The sequence below is a fragment of the Battus philenor genome, unplaced genomic scaffold (genome assembly GCF_028537555.1).
Source record: "Battus philenor isolate CCGP_79_NKW_IND1 unplaced genomic scaffold, ilBatPhil1.0.hap1 SCAF_6, whole genome shotgun sequence".
Classification (NCBI taxonomy): Eukaryota; Metazoa; Arthropoda; class Insecta; order Lepidoptera; family Papilionidae; genus Battus; species Battus philenor.
The window spans coordinates 14,767,531-14,791,751 of NW_027181726.1; the positions used below are offsets into that span (position 1 = coordinate 14,767,531).

Consider the following 24,221-nt stretch of genomic DNA (forward strand, 5'->3'; position numbering starts at 1 on the left):
AGGCTAAACATAAGACTTAATGTACAACGCTTAACGTTTTTGTGGCGTGTGTTTAATCATCTTAAATAATTAAAGTTTGTTCTTCGACTTAAATAAGTAACATCATGCGATCTTGTTTCTAGTACTTTAGTGGAACAAATTGCAGTACATTTTGTCGCAACTGTACCATAGCAACACTGGTTTTGTTCGCTTTTATATGTGTGTACGTAATACACGAGGAAGGGAAAATATTAAAATACTGGCTGCTTATATCAAGATTGCGACTATCTTCCTCAATAAAAAAAAAACATAAATAATTAAAAAATATAATATGATCACTGCATTTATTAATTAGATAACTTAATTTTAATTAAAGATTGCATAACAAATAAGTTTTATATTTCGCTTACGCTGCGATACTTTCGTAATAAAGCATTTTTATAGTGATACTTTTTATACACGAATTTGTTTGATTGTATCCTAAAATTTTGATTTTTGTTTTTGTCATTTACACCTTATATTTGACAGATAGAACAAATACAATAAATTTAAAACAACTGTCATATTATAATTTAATCTGTGGTGTTTAAGTGTGTTTCACATTTTATTATCTTTTTTTATATGAGAACCTTTTTCGTGCCTAAATTTAAATAAAAAAAAATAATTAATCGAATTAAATCCATTCTCGAATTTCGCACTCATTAACATATAAGTATTTTTTATTTATATAGATAGATATATATACAGAGTGATTGGTTATAGAAATAAAAGCTCTAAAGGAGTGAAAGTATAGCCAATTTGTTACCACATAGATACCAAATCGATCACTCTGAAAAATGTTATGATAATTTGTATTTTTTATTGGAATACGACAGACCAATAATCTTAAATATTCTGGCAGCATAAAAACTGTAGACACGGATAATAAATCATCATTAATTTTAATATATAGTGATCCGAATTCTGATAACGAATTTTTACGATATTTATTATTTATGTGACCATTGACTTTTGGATACATTCACGACTTTAAAGCTATTATGTCTATAGCCAATCACCCAGTAGAACAACCTAAATGATTTTCAAGAGCAACGCTATATTTCAATGTCAGTAAATAGGTTTGTTATAGCGTAATACTGGCAATTTAGAGAACCGATAAAAAACTTAGCTCTCACGAGACGGCCGCCGGCACCGGGCGACCCTGAGCCGCAGCTGCCCGGGCCTTACGTACGCGGCACAAGTCGTATAGTCGCCTCGATATCGGCGAGCCATTCGGACAACATTCGAGGCTGTGTTCCATTTTTAAAATGTTAATTCGTAATTAGAATCGATGTAAAACTCGCGATCGATACAGTTTCCTATCGATTTTGATATAAAATCGATCAGGAAGCCCATAATGATCGCTTAGTTCCCTCTTACGCAAATGGCTAAACAACTGACGACTTCCATCTCAGATCGCGCCTGTTTCCGCATACTACTTTCTCTGTGTACGCCTCTGTGAAAGTGCAAGTGATGAAGTGAAGTGAAAAAATGTTGAAAAATGGTACCGGAGAGGTCCCCGAGTGGGGCTCCGCCCCTGCCCGCGAGGCCGAGGACATTCCGAAGAAACTGCGGCGACAGAGGTGCATTTGCTGATTTTGAAAATAATGTCGCAAACTGTGACTCAATGTTATTGTAGTGTTAAAGCATTATTGACTTTAAACTCGTCCGACCAGTTTTCCCTTTTTAGCGCCCCCTGCCAATTGATCGCTAATTATAGCCGCATACATACTGCTATTTAGCAACTGCTATTATAATTTAACTTCATGCTATAGCTTTTATCAATCCAGCAACTGCTATATTAATTATTATGAAGAGTTTTGGCATTTATTTTAGATTGTTTTTATATTGTATGTGTAAAATAAAGCATAACTAAATTTAATGACTAACTAACTAATTCATTTATAGTAAGGTAAATTTAAAATAGAACGTAATAAATATAGAAATAAATTTAAAAAGGCCTTGAATATATTTTACGCTTTGTTTTTGTAAAAGCTAGTTATTTTATCATTGCATTTTAAAAGCAAATCTCTATGTAACTATAAAAGGTATGATTACTGGTGATAAATAAACAAAGTCTAGTGTAGTCGGACGGGTTTTTGATCAAATAATGCTGAAACAGCAAACAAAACTTCATTTGTCGCAATTTCTTAGTTTCCGTTACCTCGCCGACGAAGGTCTACATCGAGACCAGCGTCAAGTCGCAGCACTACAGCGCCAACGATGAGCAGACAGAGGTTTTACAAATCGATATTAACGACGAACTGAATGACAAAGTGAGACTGATCAGACAGCTAGAGCAATCCTGCTGGCTTTATATTAGAACAGTGCTGCAAGATGGAGAAATCGAGGTCCAGGATCTCGTCGTGTTTCTTGGTAATTACTTCTTACTCTTTATACACAAATTATTATATATACAGGATGATTAGTTATCGCTTAAAAACCTAAAGGCGGTCAATGTATAGCTCATTTGTAAGCAAAAACATTTAAAGCTTTTATACCTTTATAAAATGATTTATCTATTCTTAAATATTTTGTGATAATTTATTTTTTCTATAGGTGTGTGACAGGCCAGTAACTTATGGCAGATTTAAATTTGCAAGTACATATAGTAAGCAATAATTAATTTTAAAATATGATTCGAAATCTGAAAACACTTTTTCTTGATAAATTACGTATTTATAATTAATGAAACCATTGATTTTTAGATAGGATCGCCTTATATTGATTGATATTAAATGAGTGTTCAATTATCCTGTATATATATATTGAATTATGAAATTATTATATTATGTATAGAAATGAATACCTCCTATATATTTTATGGACTCGTTGAATAAAAGCAAACTGTATTTACGACCAAACAATACGTGAATCTACAAAACTCAATACCCGTTCTTAGAGGCCCGCTCCCTGATCGCGAACAGCGTGGGCGAACCGAAGTTGGATCCGGATCCATCCTTGGCTCGCCTAGGGTCCACGCTGCCATCAACACTACACAGATCTGCGAGGACGCTATAGCCTCACTTATCGAGAATGATGAGATTGACCAGAATTTCTTAGGCTATGTAGAAAAATTGTGATAAATGTAATAAAAAGAAACAAGAGTCAATAATCTAATATAGATAAATTATGCAAAAAAAAAAGATGAGATGAGAAACGTGGTGATGGATGGAAGGCATCGGATAAGAGAAGAAATGGAATGAAAGGGCAAGACAAATGAAATGTAGAATGTAAGGAAAGAATGGAGGATCTTCAGATGCATGGAAGAAGAGCGCAAAAATAAAAATATAAGTCATAAAAATATTAAAAAGGAGTAAAAGTCTCTAACCCATAAATAAGTTAGGGTTACAAGAGGCCTCCAACAGCGAGGGCTACAAAAAAACACTACACAGCTCTACTCGGGTAGAGCGGTTTACTACGTGCGAACTTTTTCGTACAAGTGGAATGCATTTGTCCAGCTTCTGTTTTATTTTTAAGTTCACGGACCCTTCCGCTCCGTGAACTCAGTTCCGATGAAGCTGTAAAAGCCTTAGGGCTAACAGCATCAACTTCAACCGAAACCAAACAGCAAGCAAAAACACGAAAGTATAGTCCAGGGGTGGTCAAGCACCTTGAAATAGAGACATTTTTTTAAATTTCTATTCAAAATTAATGCAAAAGTTATTCTAATTAAATAGTAAAGTAATTTAAAAAAAATTGAAACATACGTAACTATATAATTATTTAAATATAATTAAACAATTGTAAAGCATACTAAGTTAAATTTATTGCAAGCCACGAATAATCTTTCAGAGCCGTATGTAGCTCGCGAACAGATTCCCTCTTCCCTCCTCCCTGGTATAGTCCTTTTCATATCTTTAATAATAAAATGCATTAAAACACAAAAGAGACAAAAGATGTAGATGGAGACAGCGGGTTTAGATCATTTTTCCGTTGTTATAAAAATTCTTTAACCATTGATAGTAATTGAATGTGTGTGTTTTGGTAGCGATCCTTTGTGCGCGGCGTTGGTGACCCGATGTTTGTCAATAATTCCCTTCGCCGAGTAAAATTCTCTCATTGTACTACAGTACTCGTGTCGGAGTGGTGTGATCGCATCGTGTTATGTGAATTTATAATTGTCAATATACATTGCATAACGGGTTTCTGATTAAAAAGTGAATTTGTTTATAAAAAAAATGAAAATAATTTACACCGCCCAAGGCCAGGATTCTATAACGGAGTGGTGTTTGCTGAACAGCTTCAACAGCGAGTCGCGGATATACGCAACAGTATCATATTCTAGTCTTCCATTTCGGACCATATCGTGTAAGCCTATTTCGAAAATTTTATATTTAACCTTTTTAGTACGGTTGGTACATATAGATACCACATAAGTTTAAATATATCTGAACAGTTATCTTTATGTATAAAAGCAATGCAATATGTACCACGTCGTATTTTAAGTGTTTCATCGGCTCACTGGTATGTATTATCATGGCAGAAATTCTTGCTAGTAGTGAAAAAAAGTATTTTATATTCTTCTAAATGTGGGCGCGGTTAATTTGTGCATTATGTATAATCAAATAGAAGAATAAAGAATTAGAAGAAGAAAGAAAAAAACACCGTTTTTATCATTCTTAGTAACTGTGTCTGAAGAACTACTTGCTGAAGGGAGTAAAAATACAAGCGTTCATTACATAAAAAGGGCGTAACTTCTAAGAAACGAAAATTGTATGGCGAAGTATCATTGCATTTGCCAATTGAAGGTCAAACAATAAGGTGTTCAGGATGCAGTAAAAAAAAACATCAAATAGAACAAAAACACTGCCAACAATGCGATATACATTTATGCATAAATTGTTTTAAAGTTTATCATATTGTATCATAAATTGTGTGTATATCTGTTGAAGTGTAAAATAAAACAAGTTCATAATTTGATGAGTTGTATGGTTTTATAGGACTGTTGGTACAAGTATGTACCAACAAAAAATACGGATGGTACAATGGCTTACCATTCTCCCCAGCTGTCCTCTCTTTTATTAAATTATTTAATTTATGATTTTTATCTTAACATATACCGAACAATATAATTATTGCACTAACTGTTTTTTTTTAATTTGTATACCGTCCCGAAAGGTTTAATTTATTTAAACTAAACCTCTCCAAGTAGAGTGCTTCTCGATATTTCTCTATGATATCTAATTAGGAATAAGATGATTCGTAGACAAACTAAAATAACCGACATAGTCGTAGTGAATTGAAGATGCAGGGGATAGGCCACACGCGCAGAACGTTGTACTGTTCTAACATATGTTGTATAAGACGTCCACCCACAAACCGGACAAACGACTCGCCGACCGCTTCTGAAGGTGCCTATTGAAAATATGTGGGTATTACTAAATCCACATATTAAATTATATTTACATTTAGAATATCGTTTCGACCTATAGATTCCCACCGCAAAATGGCTCCCCCAAAGATATCTATGGGGGATATATCATAATCGCCACGCTTGGTAGGCGAGTATCATAGTGTAGTATTATGGTACTCAGATAACGCTGCTCCTCATCCTCTGGATCTCCATCTTGTATGTAAGCAGTGGCAATCCTATTAAATAAATACAGAAAGTGTAAATAATATATCTTGCTATATTCAGGGAGAACTGCGACCTGCGTTCGGAAAACTCAGTCCTCTACCGCTGCACTACCAATGCTTGGCAGTGGTAGCCCAACTCGTCTCCCAGCTTCAATGGTAGAGAATACTTTGTTACACGTTTATGTAGAAGATACTGTCTACATAAGTAAGATAAAGAAAATATCACTAATATTTATTGTCTTTTGTGGAAATAATTTCAAATTTCTTGAATGATTTTTAATAAAGTCCATGTTAAAAAACAAAAGCGGGAATTCAAACATCCATGTCCTTGAAAAAAATAGATTGAGCAAAAACAATATATGGCGAGAATTAATCAGACGACAATACAAGGGTGAAATGAATTCTAAAATACTATTTTTTATTTTCATATATATTTTAACATATATTTATTATATTTATTATATTTACTTAACTTGAATAAATCAGTAAATAAGATCGCGCCTAAATCTTTAAGATAGAAACTAAATTACGAGTCTCTGCCGTCACATACTAGAATTCTTCAATTACTGTGGTACGACAGAATCCCTCCAGGGACCTCCGAACATCGCGACGTAATCTTAACACGAGGTAGCAACGTTTCTGGAGTTTTTCCGCCCCTTCCAAGTCTGACTTCGATCCTTCTGGACGCTCATAAGTTGGAATACTAAACGCGTTCTAATAACCCAAGTCACGACCAGAACCTTAATGCTGCTGAAGGATCCTAGAAGCTTTGATGCCAAAAACGTAATGAAGCCTTCTGCACCCTCAAAACAGCTAGAATTTGAAAATGTCAATAGGACGATATACGTCACCAAAAATTCTATTAAATTAAAATTGTGCTATAGAATTTATTATGAGTTTTACTATTTATAAAATAATTAAAATCTTTTCATAAAGCAGAATATTTCTGATATTGTACACAAAAGTAGTTGTTTTTAATATTTACAATAACAACCACGACGATAGAATGGAGAAAATGCCTTACCTATTGTTTTCATCTTAAAGTTATTTTCATACATAACTTGTACATATATATCTACTATATGTACATACCTAGGCTTTCTTTTTGTTTTTACTAAGAGGAAGTACCGTGGTACTTATACGATAACAAGATACTTTTAATCCGAAGATAGCACTAATCCATAGTGGATCGGGAAAGCTGACGTAATGCTTTTTAACCATGCCATATTCTCTATTACGTTTAATACTTGAAGGAGATGAAAATAGATGGTGATCAACAAAAAAATATTTAAAAAAAAATCACATAATTCGCAATACATTTTCAACAGAACAGCCACACTTTGCACTTGTGTAAGTATCCCCACCTGCCGTCGACGCGTTCCGTTTATGTAACTGTCCGCAAACCCTTGACATTTTGTCTATTGCACACTTTCGATACATGTTTTAAAATTATTTAACATTGATTATCAACCGCTTGTTAATATTTTTCTGTATAATTAATTCAAAGCGATAAGAAGTAATCAGAACTTTTTCAATTGGACGCCATTAAATTGCATTAAAAAAAATGTTTCTGAACATTCTAATACGCTACGCACGTCTGTTTTAAATGTACAGACGTTTTCGATGTATAAAACATTAAAAATGTCACTAGAAAGTTATAATAATGTATAAGGGGACCGGAAAGTAATGTCGTTACTGTCGACATGTTTTACAGAAAAACCGATTGATTTTTACCGCTCCGGCTTTGAAAATTTGTATACTAGACGGCAAAAGGTTGTTGATAACGAAGGTGAATATATTATTGATTAGAAATAAAAACTTGTTAAAAACGTAGTCATGTGAATTTAACTTAAGAAAGCGACATTACTTTCCGGTCCCCCTAATATATAAGCATCTCTTTATGCTTATAGATTTGATGTAACTTCTTTAAGACGAATACCAGTGATGACCAGATTTTAATTTCTCTTTTTTTTTTAATTTTCTATATCTTGGGTATACAGAGATATTATAACAATAATAATTTCCTTACAAAATTCTATTATATATTATAATAACTAGATAAACATTAGATGTTGCATGTTTGAATAAAGATGTCCAAATAGCGCGCAAACTATCAGCGGAACGGTCGCGTTGTAGGAAGATAACACTATAATAGCAGGTTTCAGTAGGTGGATAACACTATAATAGCAGGTTTCAGTAGGCCTCCTTGCAAAATATTAGCGATCGCTTTCGCTGACCCTTCTCTATAGCCAATCAAATTTGAAATGATCCTAATGCTTGTTCCAGGAATAATCTGATGTTCACTCTTGACAGACCTAAATCCTTCATTAGATCGTAGAGAGACTTCACTAATATACCGCTCCAACTTCCACCACATGTAAATTCACTATGAATTTATTCCTAGTTATTTCGTGGACGGGTTTAGTTAAGTGGGAATGTTTGTGAAGCAGAAGTAGCTCATTGGTAAGAACTGAGACTTGCGATCTTAAGTCGCGGGTTTGATTCCTAGGACACAGTTTTTCATAATTCAAACTTTTTGCATTAATTGTACAAGATTTCAAATGCTCATAAAAAAGTTCCCAGAGGATGGGCACCAGCGTCCTCTGGGTGCCATACCATACTGCTATCGACAACCCACCTGCCAGGAGTAGCGATGGTATATCCCCCCGTAGATATATTTAGGGGAGGACTATGTCTTGCAGTGACCAACGACGAACAGATTCAACCTGTTAGCTTGCGAAGTAATTTTTTATCAAACCTAAAGAAATATACACAGCATATATTAAATGTCTTCTCAATGTCATACATAACAAGTTATACGATATAATTCAACTATACAGTACGCTTGCATAAAACGAGAACGGAATGTTATTAACGTGGGTCGCATGTCTGTGTATATTTATTAATCTCCAAATATTTCAGGAAATAACGATTTTATTTGTGATAATCGATATATATTATTATAAATCGATTACCATTTTCATTATTACTACTCGATTGCTTTAAATAATTTTTAAAATACAATAGGCAATTTTTTATCGCACTATATTATTGATAGGTCATCAAGCTTTATTTAAAAAAAAAAGTAATTAAGTTTGTAAACGTGTGTAGGATACTCTTGTAATTGTGTAAATCTACAGGATGTTTGGTTAAAGGTATAAAAGTATTAAAGTGGCACATGTATAGCTAGTTTGTTGTAAATTAATTTATATTACACTAAATAATAAATGACGTATTGATAATATAGTAAAGTAAGCGATTTCTAAATTTGAATTGCTGCATATTAAAATTATTGTTTACTATCTTTCTCTGCTGCCTGTACTGCCAGAAGTACTCGCCTGTCGCATTCCCTTGTGTGTCATTCGCAGATCACTTAATACAAGGTGATTTGAAACAGGTATAAAAAAACTCTGCTGTCAAATGAGCTATATTCACCGCTTTAAAACTTTTATACCGATAAACAATCAATCAAAAATAAACATCTAATTGATGATAATTATATTTATATACCTTGTTGTGTTGTGTACACATCATTAATAAAAAAACTAAATAGTAGAGATATCGGAGTTCTTTATTTAATTGATTAATGAAAAATTTATAACAATAGTTTACAAAATTATTATTTCTTTTTTACGACAATTTTTAGGAATTGTGCAAAGTTTGTTCCTGCTTCCTCTCCACAACTGTAACACCTTGCAAAGTAGAGTAGATTAAAAAATGAAATACATTAATAAAATAAATTAATAAGCAGTTGAAAATCAATAAGAGTTCTGTTAAAAGTTCCAATGTTGAATAAAATAATTTTATCTTTTATTTTTTTAATCAAAAATTTTGATCGCAATGCTTTATGGTGCACCGTACTTTCTGTCACAACTACACAACTTTTTTGTTTTAATTGACGTCAAATGTTTGATAACTAATGACAGATAACTCTGCAGTCTATATTTTGATTTTCGAATTTTTTATGTTTTTTTTTTCTTAGCGGCCTTATCTAAACATAATTAAAAAAACAGAGAGCTTAATTGGTCTGGCTATTTGTCAGTATTTCGACTGAGTTTTATTTACGTAAAGATATACTAACCGATATTATGTCAGATTGCGTGCCTCGAAATCCGGTACACCACATATGGTTATACACTGAGTCACATGGTGACACGTTCAGTGAGGTCAATCGTTTCACTATCTACGTATTACAATGGAAGAACAGAAGTCTGATGCAATAAACACTCCGTAGACGTAAATGATTTTACGCATCCTGAAGGATTATTTATGAGTATATATTTCCTCAACCATTAATTGAATTTGTTATTTTTATTTTTAAGTTACCGACATAATACAAAGAACAGACGGTCGTTGGGCCTCAAGGTTATATATATATGTAACAAGGATGACCAAGCTCCTTGATAGATCGAACCATTGTTCAAATTTTGAAATTTATTGCGAGCTGCAATTTAATACGCAATTAAAACACGCAAACGAACATTTTTTTTACAAAAATTACATTTATTGAAACTACACAACAAAAGTACAAATATGTGTATTGTAGTTAGATATAATGGCACACGTATATGACAGCACTCCTAATAATACTCAAGATGCCGGTTAGTTAATTATGATCGGTGTTTGAATTTCGCTAATTTTATGACGGAATAATAATAATAATAATTCACACCAGTAATATATTTCGATGTCATGGAAGCTGGCAAAGGTAATATAAATTTAAATATTAAAATAATTGGACAATCAATCGGAGCCAAAAATAATCGTTTATAGAGGTGCACGTGGTTCGCGAGCCGCAGTTTGGCCACCCCTGATATATAATCAATGCACAAAATGTGAATTACATAATATTGTATTCCGAGAATTGAACCTGCGACATGCGATCGCAAATCATCCTGTATCACAGGGTTACCAATGCTCCTCGAGATTCCCCGAGACCAACGTAATACACAGATGCCGTTTATTGTAATGCCAACATACTTCTCGGAATATCTTAGTCCAATTATTTAAAACTAATAATAAAATCTATTTATGTTTTTTCAGACGGTGACAGCAGCGATTCAGGTCACTTTTACGAGTCTCTGGAGCCCGCTCCATCGCCACCTGTGCAAGCCACGCACGGCGCACACGCACCACACGTCGCGCACGCTACGCTGTCTCCGCATGAAGCCCTCGCAGCGCAAGTGGCCCATGCCGTCCACGCCACTCTCCCGGTGCGACCTTTACCGCTAGAAGAAGACTTCGATTCCTTCGACAGTGACAGTGATTCGGAAAATCATGATCAGGTTAGTTTTTCTTTCTTTAATAATTGTCACACAATTAAAAAAGTATTTTCTTTGTAGTAACTATATATATAGGTATTAAAAATTTCTCACGTAAAAAGTAACTCAAAACCTTACCAAATAACTTTCTTATCTTAAACAGCTTCAAAATCGTCTTTTCTCGCTTGAAAATGCTTCTCTAACTCTTTTAGAATTGACTGTATTTTCAGTTAGCATGTAGCTGTTGTTTCACTTAATGTTTGTATATGTTTCGGGAGCCAGATAACTTCGTCTTCTGCTATTATCTAAACTACCGTCTTACTATTCCGCACAAAAAAGATCAAACGAGTAAAAAATAGCACAAAAAAGGTCGCACAAAAACAAGTTTGAGTTTAATTTGTTTTATTCAACTACAATGCATTACAATTTAAACCATCGACACGTACGATTTTTTTTTATTCTAACTAAAAAATCGCCTATATGCCTTTGTAACAATAATCAGAATTAATTTTTTTTTTGTTTAAGGAGTATATTAAATAAAAATCATTTTCAATTATGAGTTTTCTATGGATACATATCTAATAGTCCTTTCCTATTTTGTCGTGCTCTGAAATCATGCTTCGAACATTTATTTTTATCTCCAAAATGTAATTTAGAATAAACTTCCCCTCGAAATTGCAAATCGTTATACATTCAAATAGAAGGTTCTAGACATATTCTTGGGAAAATTTCGTTTATCTTAATTTTACTTCATGTTATAATATTAATTCATGTATATTATATCCCCCTATTAAATATGTATTTATGAAATATATTTTACGTATAGTGTTTATTATTTATTTATTGTATATAATATTTGATATGTTAACAATACATTCGATATTCCTTCTTGTTTAAATCTTCATATTTACTGATATAAAAGCTCTTAATGTATTAAATCCGCCATGACAGTCCATTTTCTATCCATTACATTTATTTTCTTGTTTTGAAAATTCAACATTTTTTTAAATTTACACTAAATTTAAATGCTTAAATTAGGAACAGAAAATATTGGAATTTTACAATAATTTCGTTACTATTCAAAACGAAATTATTCTCATTTAAAATTAAAATTAGGCGTGGCCTATATTTTTAAAGTTTAGGTTTAAAGATCAATATAGTATCACGAAACTCTGACATTAATAAACAATACTGAAATCTTTTAAATAAAATAAAAAACCTCTTTTTAATTTTTTTTAATTGTTTCTAATATAATTATTAAAATGTTTATCCACGTTTCAGTCGGCCAGCACACACGCTGCACCGCCTGTTCCGTCCACACGACTGCCCTCCCCTCCTCAAGCCGGAGGGCCATACACCCTCACCAAAATAGCCAGCGCCGCTCAGAAGAAAATGAGACAAATTAAACGCAACCTAACTAAACGATATACTGGTGAGTTGATTTAAATGTGTAAAAATTGTAAAGTAAATAAAAATGTACAAAAAGTTTATTCCGATACCGGGAATCGAACCCGAGCCTCCTGGGTGAGAGCCAGGTATCCTAGCCACTAGACCATATCGGATATTACAAAGTCGTTGCAAAGTTGTTATTGTATGTTTTTTCGAATTTATTTTATTTATTGTTTAAAATTTAATTTAAAATTTATAATGAAACAAATATTTATAACCTACTTTACTAAAATATCATTTATAGAAATAAAATCTTTAAAGAGGTAAATATAGCTCATTATATAACATATGAAGTGATCATTTTAAAATACGCCTCATTAATTTAATTTATTTTTCTATTGAAATACGACAGAGCAACTATTACTGGCAGTACAAAGTCTATAGGGAAAGATGTATAAATAAGAAAAGGACCAATATTTAGCCACTTCCGCTAATATTGGTCCTTTTCTTACTTAGGATGGACTTCCGCAAATGTATATCACCAAACTCATCTTAAATTTTATTTCTCTTCCAGTCGCGATGGACGGCAAGCCGTTCACGAAATCTTCACAGACGAACGGCACCTATGACACTCCCAAGTCCAAAACGAAGTCACCAATTTACGCCAACTGCGACAAAATCGAAAGCCCACACCTGTACACGAATGTCACCTTCAACGACTCCAGGAGCGTACTATCTAAAGGCGAGAATCCCGTAGCAAAACCATCGAATTTTAAAGACGAATTAAAAACCATCATAAGTGATAAGAGACACAGCAACGGGGATGTCCCACCTCTACCAGATAAACTACCGCCGGAAAAACCAACAACTCCTACGAATGATAACAAAAAAGACTCAGGGACTCTCTCGCGGAAAACGTACTTCTCCTTCAAGTCTAGGTTCAGGAGGGCTTCCTCGATGGCAGTGGACATAAATTCAGACGTGCCTAGCGCGCTAAAGATCACCAACTCAACCTTCTACTTGACTGACTCCATGGACGGCGACTCCGGCTTCAGCAATTGGTGAGACATGTCCTTAGCATATAACTTTTAATAATTTTACACTAATGACGGTTAAAGTATTTTATCGACCCTGAACTGATATAAGAAACCACCGCTACGCTATATATATACATACAAATATTTATTTACGTATGTATGTATGTATTTATATACATATATATATATATATAAATAGATATATATATATAGATAACTTATGTATAGAAAACTTTTCCATGTCCGTGTTTTAGCTGTTAGGTGTGGTCTTAAGAGGGCCTACTTCTGTCTGAATAAATTAGGCTCTCTCTTCTCTAACCTGTGATATTCTAATGCTATTTACTTTATAGACACCGTATCTAGACTTCGTATTAAATATACACTACGTATGATAGACGCCATGTCTAATGACTTCGTGGGATATAGATGCCTTTCGATTTAGACGGAATGTAAAATAGATGCAATACCTAATAGACACTACGTCTAATAGACGCTGGTTGTATTGACAGTTATATACAATAGAAGCCATATCTAATAGACATCATGTTTTATAGATGCTATTTACATGCTATCTATTTGCTATTTATTTTATAATGGACGCAAGGAGTGATAGTGCTCTTTTTAAAAGACAAGATGATTAATAGATGCCATGTGTAATAGACGTTATGTATAATGGAAACCAGGTCTAATAGACTTCGTGTCTAATATACACGATGTATAATAGACAATATGTCTAATGAACGCCACATCTAAAGATCATTGTTTAACGCCAAGCCTTATATAGTAGTTATGTCATGTCAACGTTATGTCTGATAGATATTATGTTAGATACTATGTCGATTAGACGTCATGTATTATAGACACCGTGTATAAAAGATTTTTTTGTGCAGCAGCGACAATGGCGTAGCGGGCGCTGACACGCTCTCTGCTTCGTCGCGTCGCCGAGACGGTACGCGTGCATGGGCCGAGTCCACGCCGTGCCTGGCGCCTCCGGTGGAGCGGCCCGCGCAGCCCCCTCCACCGCCCCCAGCTGCGCCGCACGCCCCACGCGCGCCCCTCGCCCCTGCACCGCCCCCGCCGCCTCCACCGCACGCACACACTGACCTTAGCGCTGTGCATGAAGGTAACGCGCAGGCGTCAACTGGACACAATTCGAAAATTAAAAAAAAATAACCTTTTCATTTTTAAATACTGGCCAGCGATTTATTTAACATATGATGGATTACATCTCTTTTTGAGGTCAAGTTGAGTGTACGCCATGGAAATTCAGGGAAACTATGTACTTTTTTAAATGATTTTAAATTATTTAACTTGGCTGTATGGTCAGGATGATCTTTGACATTTTTAATTCAATATTAAAATGTTACGTTTACGTGGTTTTAACCACCCTAAATATCACTAAATTGATAAGGCACTATAAATTAGAAACATTTTATATACACTTAGTGTATAATGTACATTATAACTTTATTATGTATTCAAGCACATTGAGATAGGAGATAAAAAATATCAAACAAAGAAAGTTATGGCACAATGCATCGATGTATTTTACACTTTTATTAAAATCAAAATAAATATTTTATATATTTAATCCTTTTTTATTGTAATTAGTTAAATTGATATTCAATATATGCCCCTGTCTATTGATTTATACATAAATCAAGTTTAATAAACATGGCCTATGACGTAATAGGTAAAACATATATATGTATTCACTTGTCATCAGTGGGTTTTGTCCCAGGTTTGAGGGGGTACAAGCGTCGCCCGATGGCGGCGGCTAGCTTGCGATCAGTGAGTTAAGGTTTCAGTTGACGTCTGTCCGTAACGGTTCAGGTTTAAAACCGAACACGAGCGCTAAACGAAGGTCAGGCTCCGTATGCTGTAAATAACCAATATAGGAACAACTACACATACATACAACTGTATAGATATTTATTTATTCATTTAGTTATATTTTTAGTTCACCGTTGGCAGCTGTACCATTTATAAACTATTACAACCGGTAGCCTCTTTCCTATATTACTTAAGCTATAACGCTCAGTATATTTGTCATACCTATATTTAAATCATTTATTATATATGATAAATTACGTATATATTGGTTAAAATTTAATTTCTAACCTAAAAATTAAAAACAATAACAATGTCACTTAATGCTATAGGCATTCTCTATCAACCCACAATGTTATGAAAAGTCACAAGAAATAAAATATTTTTGTATACCTCCTACATGAGGTATATGAAAAAAAAAATAACATGAATTGGCAAGCTTCCAAATGCCATTAAAAACGTTGCATACAAAAGGATGAAATGCTTGAAAATCAAAACATAGTAATGTGTCCTTCATTACTGATTTGCATTAAATATGAGCGCCAAACATTTTCAATTTTGGAATGAAAATGACTTAAAAATATTCCACATGGGAGGTTAGAATAATATAACCCCAAAGCACAAAAATATTTCCATTTTTAAACACAAATTAATATTAATTTATTATTATTATCTTGTAATGTTGAAAAATAAATAAATTTATTTTTTTTTGAAATAAGAACACAATATATTTTTAATATTGTAATTTAATATTTGCATCGTTAATATATGTATTTATAAATACTTTATAAATTAACACACCTATATTCAATTTTATTATTGTTATTATTCGAATACTCTATACAAACAGAAATAGTATTTCATTGTGAACATTTTTAACCGCGGATTTATTTTCAAACAGACACACATTAGTTATTTGCAGCCGACGGAAGTCGCTGGTTGCGGCTGCTACGCTTCGTGAATGTGAACCAAATTCCTTCTCTATCTTTCTGTTGCTATTTTTATCTTCACTATTCTTCTTTTTCCCCACCGTTCGATGTACGCAATACGTTATTCCTCTTTACCCACCTATGGTTGTGGTGTTAACATGTCTATGTGATTGTGTATCTGTTTAATATAAAATTTCGTTTGTTAGAATGCTTAAAGCATGTTATTTTGTCGCATAAAGATATTAAAATTATTAATTTATCATATTTATTGATATTTCGATTTTTAAGCACGGGTATAATTAGATAAACTAAAAAAAAATATTATTTTTCACAAAATATTGTGTCCATTGTCATTGTGAATAAATTTAAAATACCGCCATCTTGTGGTATATAGCTTACACTACTGTGAGCAAAAAAGCGTTTAGTATCTTCCTAAGACGCTCTTTTCGTATATATATTAATTTTGCTACGATTGTCTCCAACAAATTAAACAGAATTACGCTACTATAGCTCTTAATACGTGATCGTGTACAGGGTGACTAGAAATAGGTGTAATAGGTTTAAAAAGGTGAATATGTAGCTCATTTGTTCAATTATTTAATGGTACTTCCTATCTAAAATCTTGGTTTCAGATATAATAAATAATAGGTTATGATAAAATAGTAATAAAAAGCGTTTCCAAAATTGGAATTGCTACAAATTAAATTGTAAAATAATTATTGTTTGCTATCTGCAACTGTACAATACTGCCAGAAGTTATTGGCCTGTCACATTACAATAGAGACAATTAAACAATGTAACATACTTCAGAGTAATTACTTTATACAAGATGATTAGAAACACGTGTAAAAGATTTAAAAGGGTAAATGTATAGCTCAGTTCCTGAGAAATGAGCTATACATTTAACCCTTAAAGCTTTTAATTAATATTTCCAATCACCCTGTATAATACATTAATATAATACATTTTATTATATTTTTTGAAAATAGTAAATGAATTAGTGCAATTGCATGATAAACTGCATCGATATCCACATGTACATTTTTAAAACAAGATATTAATTATGCAACGGTAATTAAAAAACTAATAGAGTAAGAAATTACGCCATAAATAATCGCATATTCCTAAACGAATAGGCAATATGTCCGATGTCTCGATTTTATGAGACGAGATGCGTTATAAAAACAACATTGAATGATGCGGCCGCGAGTGGGTGGTAATTAAAGATGCCATTGTTAGTTCGTATTCGCGCGGCGTCATGCGACGGTCATTCCGCAGCCGATACTAAATTGCAAATTCGCGAATGTCAAGTGCCAGCAATTCTACCTGCATGTTTAACATAGGACGTGAGTGTGCATGTTGTGTTAAATCATGTAAAATGGCGACCGGAAATGACGTGCGTGTTTAACCTGTCAAAAAGTGACGCTAATGTCAAACGATTATTGTCATTTAAACTAATATCGGTTACATAATAAAGATTTTATATTGGACTATGCATATTATAACCAAAATAGAATTATTTATGGTGACTACTTGTGAATATATAATGCTAGAATTATATTTTATTTTCCTATGATAGCATTCTTTATCGTATATTTACGAAGGTTTTAAATGCATACTGATTGAAAGAGCCTATGACGAACTCGGATGGTTTTTTTTTTTTAAATAATTCGTTCGCTTTTTATAGTGTAGAAGTGTTTCTCAGCCTTTTTCGTCCCAACATGGGGAATGTTTGTTACATATAACAAACATTTTTTTTTTCAAATTAAAGCGAAAGGGTTAAACAAGTATTGCGTCCAATTTTCTGTGGGGCTTGGACCCCACGTTGGGAAACACTGTTTTATACAAACATATTTAAGTATATTAATCAACTGATGTGGAAATATTCAATAATGCACAAAATGCATTGATTTGATAAAGACTACTTGACATTTTTGTTTTTTTAATATATCACTAATTAAAAATATGAATTACATTTAAGCTATTAATTATTTTACTTAATTTATTATAATCTGTAGTGAGATGACGTACTTTTATTTAAAGTGTCTAATAAATAAATGTAATTGCTACGTGGAAAAATATTGTTTTTATGTCTGTTTACACATTTGTATTGTTAGGTGAAGTTTTATTAATTAATATCAAATTCTTGGAAACTGAAAGTCATAATTTTAAATCACTGGTTAGTCCGTTGAAATAGCTTTATTGTATAAGATCATTACAATTATCTATAATCCTCAGTTTAAAATTGTTTACGTTAGTTCGTAACGCGCCATCTATTGAGAAGTACTAACAACTATTTTTTTTTTTTAAATTTAACCGATTTTAAACATTTTTAATATTCTTTTTCTGAAATAGAGTAATTTTGACTTTTATTAGAACCTGTGCTTAGTAAATTTACTGAATTTACTAGATTTTTTTTTATATTTATTTAATTAAGATTTGTGTTATCTTTACCGTTCTGTATATGTGCAAGTGTCGTTTCTTTTAGTGTTGAATCTCGCATGACGTGTTAGCAAATCATTTCAACCGCTCATAGTTATTAATAGTGTATTTGCATGCATTTGATGTTAGCGCTTCGAGCGCATCTCTGTAGTTAATACAAATATATGTTCAATGCAATATACTTGCGTCACCTTATTGTACACTGAACGACATTGACAGTATATATAAATGTAAATAAGATTTTTATATCACTATTAATAAAAAAAAGTCACATAACAGGGATTCCCATATTATTTCGTGCAAGATTATATATTGGAGATTCATCGGAACTGAGTTAGCAGATCTAAAGTTTCCATAAACTTAAAATGAAACTAGCCCGATTTTGTCAGTTGAACGAAGACGTTTCCACGAAGGTAGACTACACGCATGTGTGAGTGCATTCTGTAATGAATATGAGTATATGTTGGGAGGTGACAGCAAGGACTCGGAGAGGAGGACATCGCTAACATGCACTGAAATTTCAGATCCTCATATTAATACAAAATACTTAGCAAGTCAAAGGGTAGCTGAAAATATACGCACAAATCCAAACTAGTCAACGATTATTGATATGTGTTTTTAAGTCCAACATTGATATTACTTCATACTAATATATTAGTCATTTCTATAAGAATTAGTACACATAACACAATTCTTACAGTATCTCTGGAAATTTTAATAAGGACTTTTGTACCCAATTATGTTCGATATTTAAAAGTCATCCGGCCAAAAAAAATTTTTCATGAAAATCGACACCTTCAAAATCGATTTTGACATCAACGAATCGAATTTGAATTCACCACTTAAGGAATCCCTGCTTTAAAATATTTCTAAGAATATCATTCAGAATTAATTAAATATAAATGATCGTTATGTTTATTTATGATCAGATTACAAAAAAAAATTACAATAATAAGAAACGAGAATAAATTATTGCACGGTTAACTTAAATATGTCATTCAGTGTACAAATTCGAACCGACATTAGGGTTGCCAGTTGATATTAATACACGGATGTTTTTTTTTTTTTAATTTTAAATATAAGTCTTATTTTTTTAGTTATTATTTCTTTTGACGTTGTTTGTAATATTGTCATGAATGATAAAATTTACAACTGGCAATCCTATATATATTTTTTTAATAAATTACAAAGATCCTGGTTGTGGTACAGAGTTGAAGCGGCTCCTGCCGACGCTGTCGCGTAAGGACAAGGGGCCGAGAGCACGAACATCATGGTACGCTGAATGTGGGGCTGACTCTACTCCTGTGACCACCACCTCTACTGGCTCGTGGTGAGTAATTATCGCAATTTAAATTCCAAATTCAAATTCTATATATCTCTACATAAGTATGAATTTACACGCACTTTTGAATCGACAATAATTTTAATATTACAATAAGTAAGCTTAAAAATTAAAAAGTAGCTCTATTAAATGAAATCTAACAATGTTTGTTGTACACATTATGATATAAACCATGCAAAATTTAAATTTTAATTGTAGTTTTAAATATAAACATATCTTAATGAAAATCTTACTGTTTTAAATTCTCTCATTGATGAAATTAAAATCAGATTGGTTATAAATGTAGATATGTGTTTTGTTATGGCAACATAACAAACATTTTATTCTCATGGACTGCTGCTATTTACAGCTGTTTTTAATAAAATTTTATAATTATTGACGTGTACATTACAATTTCAAGCGTGTGAATAACATATCATAAAATATCAATCAATAAACATTATTTCAGCCATAAGATGTTTGTAAAGTGAATATTTATAAGGATAAATACATTGACCTATACTAGAGATTGAAATAAATTAATCTAATTGGACTATACAATGATCCGTAGCCGTAAAAAGTCCACTGTTGAATAAAGGCCTCCCCTATAGTTTTGCAATAAGACCAGTTGGTAGCGGCCAGCTACTTCCGAGGATATTAACAAGGTTATCTGTCCTACGCTGTGGTTATTGGTTCTTGGTCTCAACTCCTGAATCTTTCGTGTACATTCGTCCCTTTAAAGTTTACCTATACCCATTCACCCAAAATATTAATATAAATATATATATGTATATATATATATATATGTATATATATATATATGTGTATATATATATATATATATAACTATCAGCCAGTAGACTTAGGACTTAGAGATCGTAGAATTAGTAATATAAGTCATAATGACGTAAAATGTAACGTGTATTAACTCCTTGTTTTTTTGAAGACTATTTTAAAATGAATAAAAAAACGTAACAAAACGCGCACAATGTCTGTGGATGTTGTTTTAAATTAAAACAAAAACCGCGCGTTATCTATTAATATCTGTAATACTAATAAGATAAAATATTTGCTTGTGAATTTTTATAACATATTTATAAACCTTTTACATACTATTTATTATAAAATTAGAGGTAACATGACTTACATTTTTTTAACTACGTAAGGTTACTGCGATTTTATGTTAAATATGTTTCATCGCTTTAAACGAAGAAAATCTTTATTTCATATTATTAATGCCTATTTCAATATTTGTGTGGTATAAGTCAGCGTTTACTTTATTATGATGTACACTTTATATTTTAATATTTTATATATTTATTTATGTATTGTGTACACAGATAAAATACAACATCGTCTAGTTTTTTTTTTAAATATAAATTAGTGATGAATCTAAGATGGATCCTTAAAAATATGTGCACGGTGTGACGGAGGAAAAACAATGTGTTATTTTACATATGAAATTATTCGTTTTTAAAAAGGCGACATAATTGATGTTAAGAAGTTTCTATGTACATGAGTACAATACTGACATTAATTGTACAAATGGTTGATGGAACAAGTCAATTTAAAGCCTTATGGTGCAACAAGCGACCATCGAGGCCGCGTTCGCGCCAATTCACTTTCACAACGCGGTAAAGCCTGAACCGTAATTATGTTCAATGTAACACTGGCCAACTGAGAATTCTCTCCACCATCTGTTGTCAAATAAATTATTGTAAAATAGATGAAGGATCAACATCGGCTCAATCTGCTATTATTTCCCGTGGAAATTAATTCAAATTCAAAATATCTTCATTTAATTAGACATTTACAACCACTTTTGAATCGAAAATTATTTTAACACTATAGGTTAGACTCGGAACGATCTGCTGATAAGAGCCGACCAGAAATTCAACAGTAACTCCTTTGAAATTAAACCTATTAATGTATCCAATATTATTCTAAATTTTCCTAACATGTCTAATTGGAAGTCGTACTATTTTATATTCACTCAGACTTTGATGATCATACACTGATGGGGTATTAATATTGTTTTTTTTTTATTTGTTATGGGTACATTTCCAAATGTCACTGTGATACTGTAAGTGGATTGATTAGTTGGCGTCTAGTAGAACCATGATCAGATATCGCACGGTTTCGTTAGATAAGCTATATTTTACAAATGGAGGAATTCTTAAAATAGCTTTTTATTCTCGCGGGCTGCTGTTGTTTATAGCTTCACTTGGTTTAAAATAGCAGAGCATTGAAGGCACTTCGCCCAAACTTTTTACAGTAACTTAGTTCCTAACGTCAGCTCGGGTCTTAATATTATTTACCTCACAGTATTGGAAGGCCACACAGACAACCTCGACAAAAGCTGTCACGTTGTTTTATTAAGAGTAAACATTCAAACAAAAATTCTTTATTCGATGTAGAGTGGATTAATAAAACACTTATGAGAACAAGATACATCTACCATCTGTTCTGATGATAAATGCCTCTGACCTGATAAGAACAGGCCGAAGAAACTCAGCGAGACTGTATATTTTTTTTAAAAAAAAAGTCCAGATGGTTAAGCGACTTCATTGGTTGCTATAATCAGAATATCCAGAGAACTTTTAGTACCACTTCGAAAAGTGACATCACTGGGAGAAGTGGAATAAATCAAACTATAAAAGCCTTATTATACAAAAAATGTCTACAGCAACAGTTTCGAAAAATATACGTAAGATATTATATGTATTCTAATATCTGGCCTATTGTAAACATTAGTACGGTAGTTTAAAACACCGTTAACCTTGTAGTGCATAGAGATGTAATAATGTGACAATAAAAGAATATTTACCTGATCGCAGAGCAATTAAAGCTCGATAAGTAAGATATAATGCAACACACTTAAGTCATCTTGTCTTGTAAGATTTTCTCACGCGAAATTAATATATTTTAAAAATCGAAATGAAAAATATCTTTACTTATATTATGTATTATACTGTATTTATTACAAGTATAAATGTATTCTTTATACATGTTAAGTACCCGCTAAATACAGTGCTGTTTATATACTATGGTTGTTTGGAAGAAATTGCTTCGAGTGTTATGACCACCTATTGTACTTTTTGTTAACTATTACGCAACTATGTTTATATTTTCTATTGTGCATAACAAAGGGTATTTAATAGAATTAAATATTCAATATGTAATCGTTCGAGTTGAATCGATATTGAAATGGTGTCGCGATGGCCCCTTTTTCGTGGTACAAAAAGTTGGACCTTTTGAACGCGTATTGCGGACTCTTTGAAAGGCCGATCGGGGCCGGTTTAACTGAACTGGGCACGACTCCAGTGTAACCGGTCCACTATCGACACTCACTCGAACTCAACTCGAAATTTTTTGTAGGATACACTTTGGAGAATACTCGAAGGCTCTTTTCAAACTGATTGAGCCATCTCTATTCCTTTATCATACTAGGCGCAGGCAAAAGTTTCATCCATACGTTGTTGACATACCCAAGAGTCGAACTAAACGGTTTGACAGCTCGTTATTGGTGAGAGTCGACAAGATTTAGAACGACCTGCCTGGTTCTATATTTCCTGATAAGTTGAACTCTGGAGCCTTTAAGAGTAGAGTGTGTTGTTTCTTTCGGATGGGCGTGTACCACTTTCGTCTTCATCTACACTTTCCATCAGGTGAGAAGGAAGACTAAGGCCTATTCCGTTACAATTATTAATAATAAAGCGCGTCCGAGACTTCGGGCACCCAGCCATCAGGTGTGGATAGTCGAGATGTGTACAACAGACTGCTACCACCTCGTGTTAGTCAGGAGCGAGGCATGGCGTCGCCCATTACCCAGCCACTGGACTGACTCATAATCCTGTTTTCCGTATCACCGTTAAATCTGGCCTAATTAAAAAGCGACGAGAGATTTCATTTATTTGTTTATTTCTCAAATTTTACAATACTCTATTTATTCATATTATTTTCCTCAATTAAAGAGCAGACAACAAAATGTAGTGTATGAAACAGAATTATACAGTAAATTACCTAAAATTAATAAAAAACAAATTTTAGACTCGGACTCAATTTAATTCAGCATATATTTTGGACATATATCTAAATCTTAGCAAAACAAAACTATCTAAAATTGCACAATGTATAGAAAACCATTAGTAATATACCAAATGTCTTGATGATTATCATTTTCATCATTATTTCAATTATAGAACGTTTACTACTGGACATATGTCTCGAACAAAAAAGCACATGGCTTAAATATTTGATTCGATTTTGGAAGAATATGTTATACACAGCGATAATTTTTACGTGCTGACGTAACAAATATATTTCTTTAACATATTTACATTCTATTTCATAAAAATCTATTTATAAATATCATTCCTTATTTCAACAACAATACAACAAATTTTTTATATCA

General features: G+C 32.6%; 1 protein-coding gene and 1 non-coding gene across 2 annotated transcripts in view; one reads left to right on the forward strand and one right to left on the reverse strand.

Moving 5' to 3' along the window:
• Positions 1 to 1,071: 1,071 nt before the first annotated feature.
• LOC137930386 (rho guanine nucleotide exchange factor 15-like) overlaps positions 1,072 to 24,221 on the forward strand; it is a 41,968-nt gene continuing 18,818 nt past the window's right edge. Inside the window, exons 1-7 of the mRNA XM_068773627.1 lie at positions 1,072 to 1,601; positions 2,173 to 2,394; positions 10,642 to 10,883; positions 12,141 to 12,291; positions 12,823 to 13,309; positions 14,176 to 14,408; positions 19,696 to 19,816. Of these exons, the coding sequence (XP_068629728.1) occupies positions 1,520 to 1,601; positions 2,173 to 2,394; positions 10,642 to 10,883; positions 12,141 to 12,291; positions 12,823 to 13,309; positions 14,176 to 14,408; positions 19,696 to 19,816 (1,538 nt within the window). The 5' untranslated portion in view covers positions 1,072 to 1,519. The remainder of the gene's footprint in view (positions 1,602 to 2,172; positions 2,395 to 10,641; positions 10,884 to 12,140; positions 12,292 to 12,822; positions 13,310 to 14,175; positions 14,409 to 19,695; positions 19,817 to 24,221) is intronic.
• Positions 12,350 to 12,421, reverse strand: TRNAE-CUC (transfer RNA glutamic acid (anticodon CUC)). Its single transcript has one exon. It is a non-coding gene; the product is annotated as a tRNA-Glu (tRNA).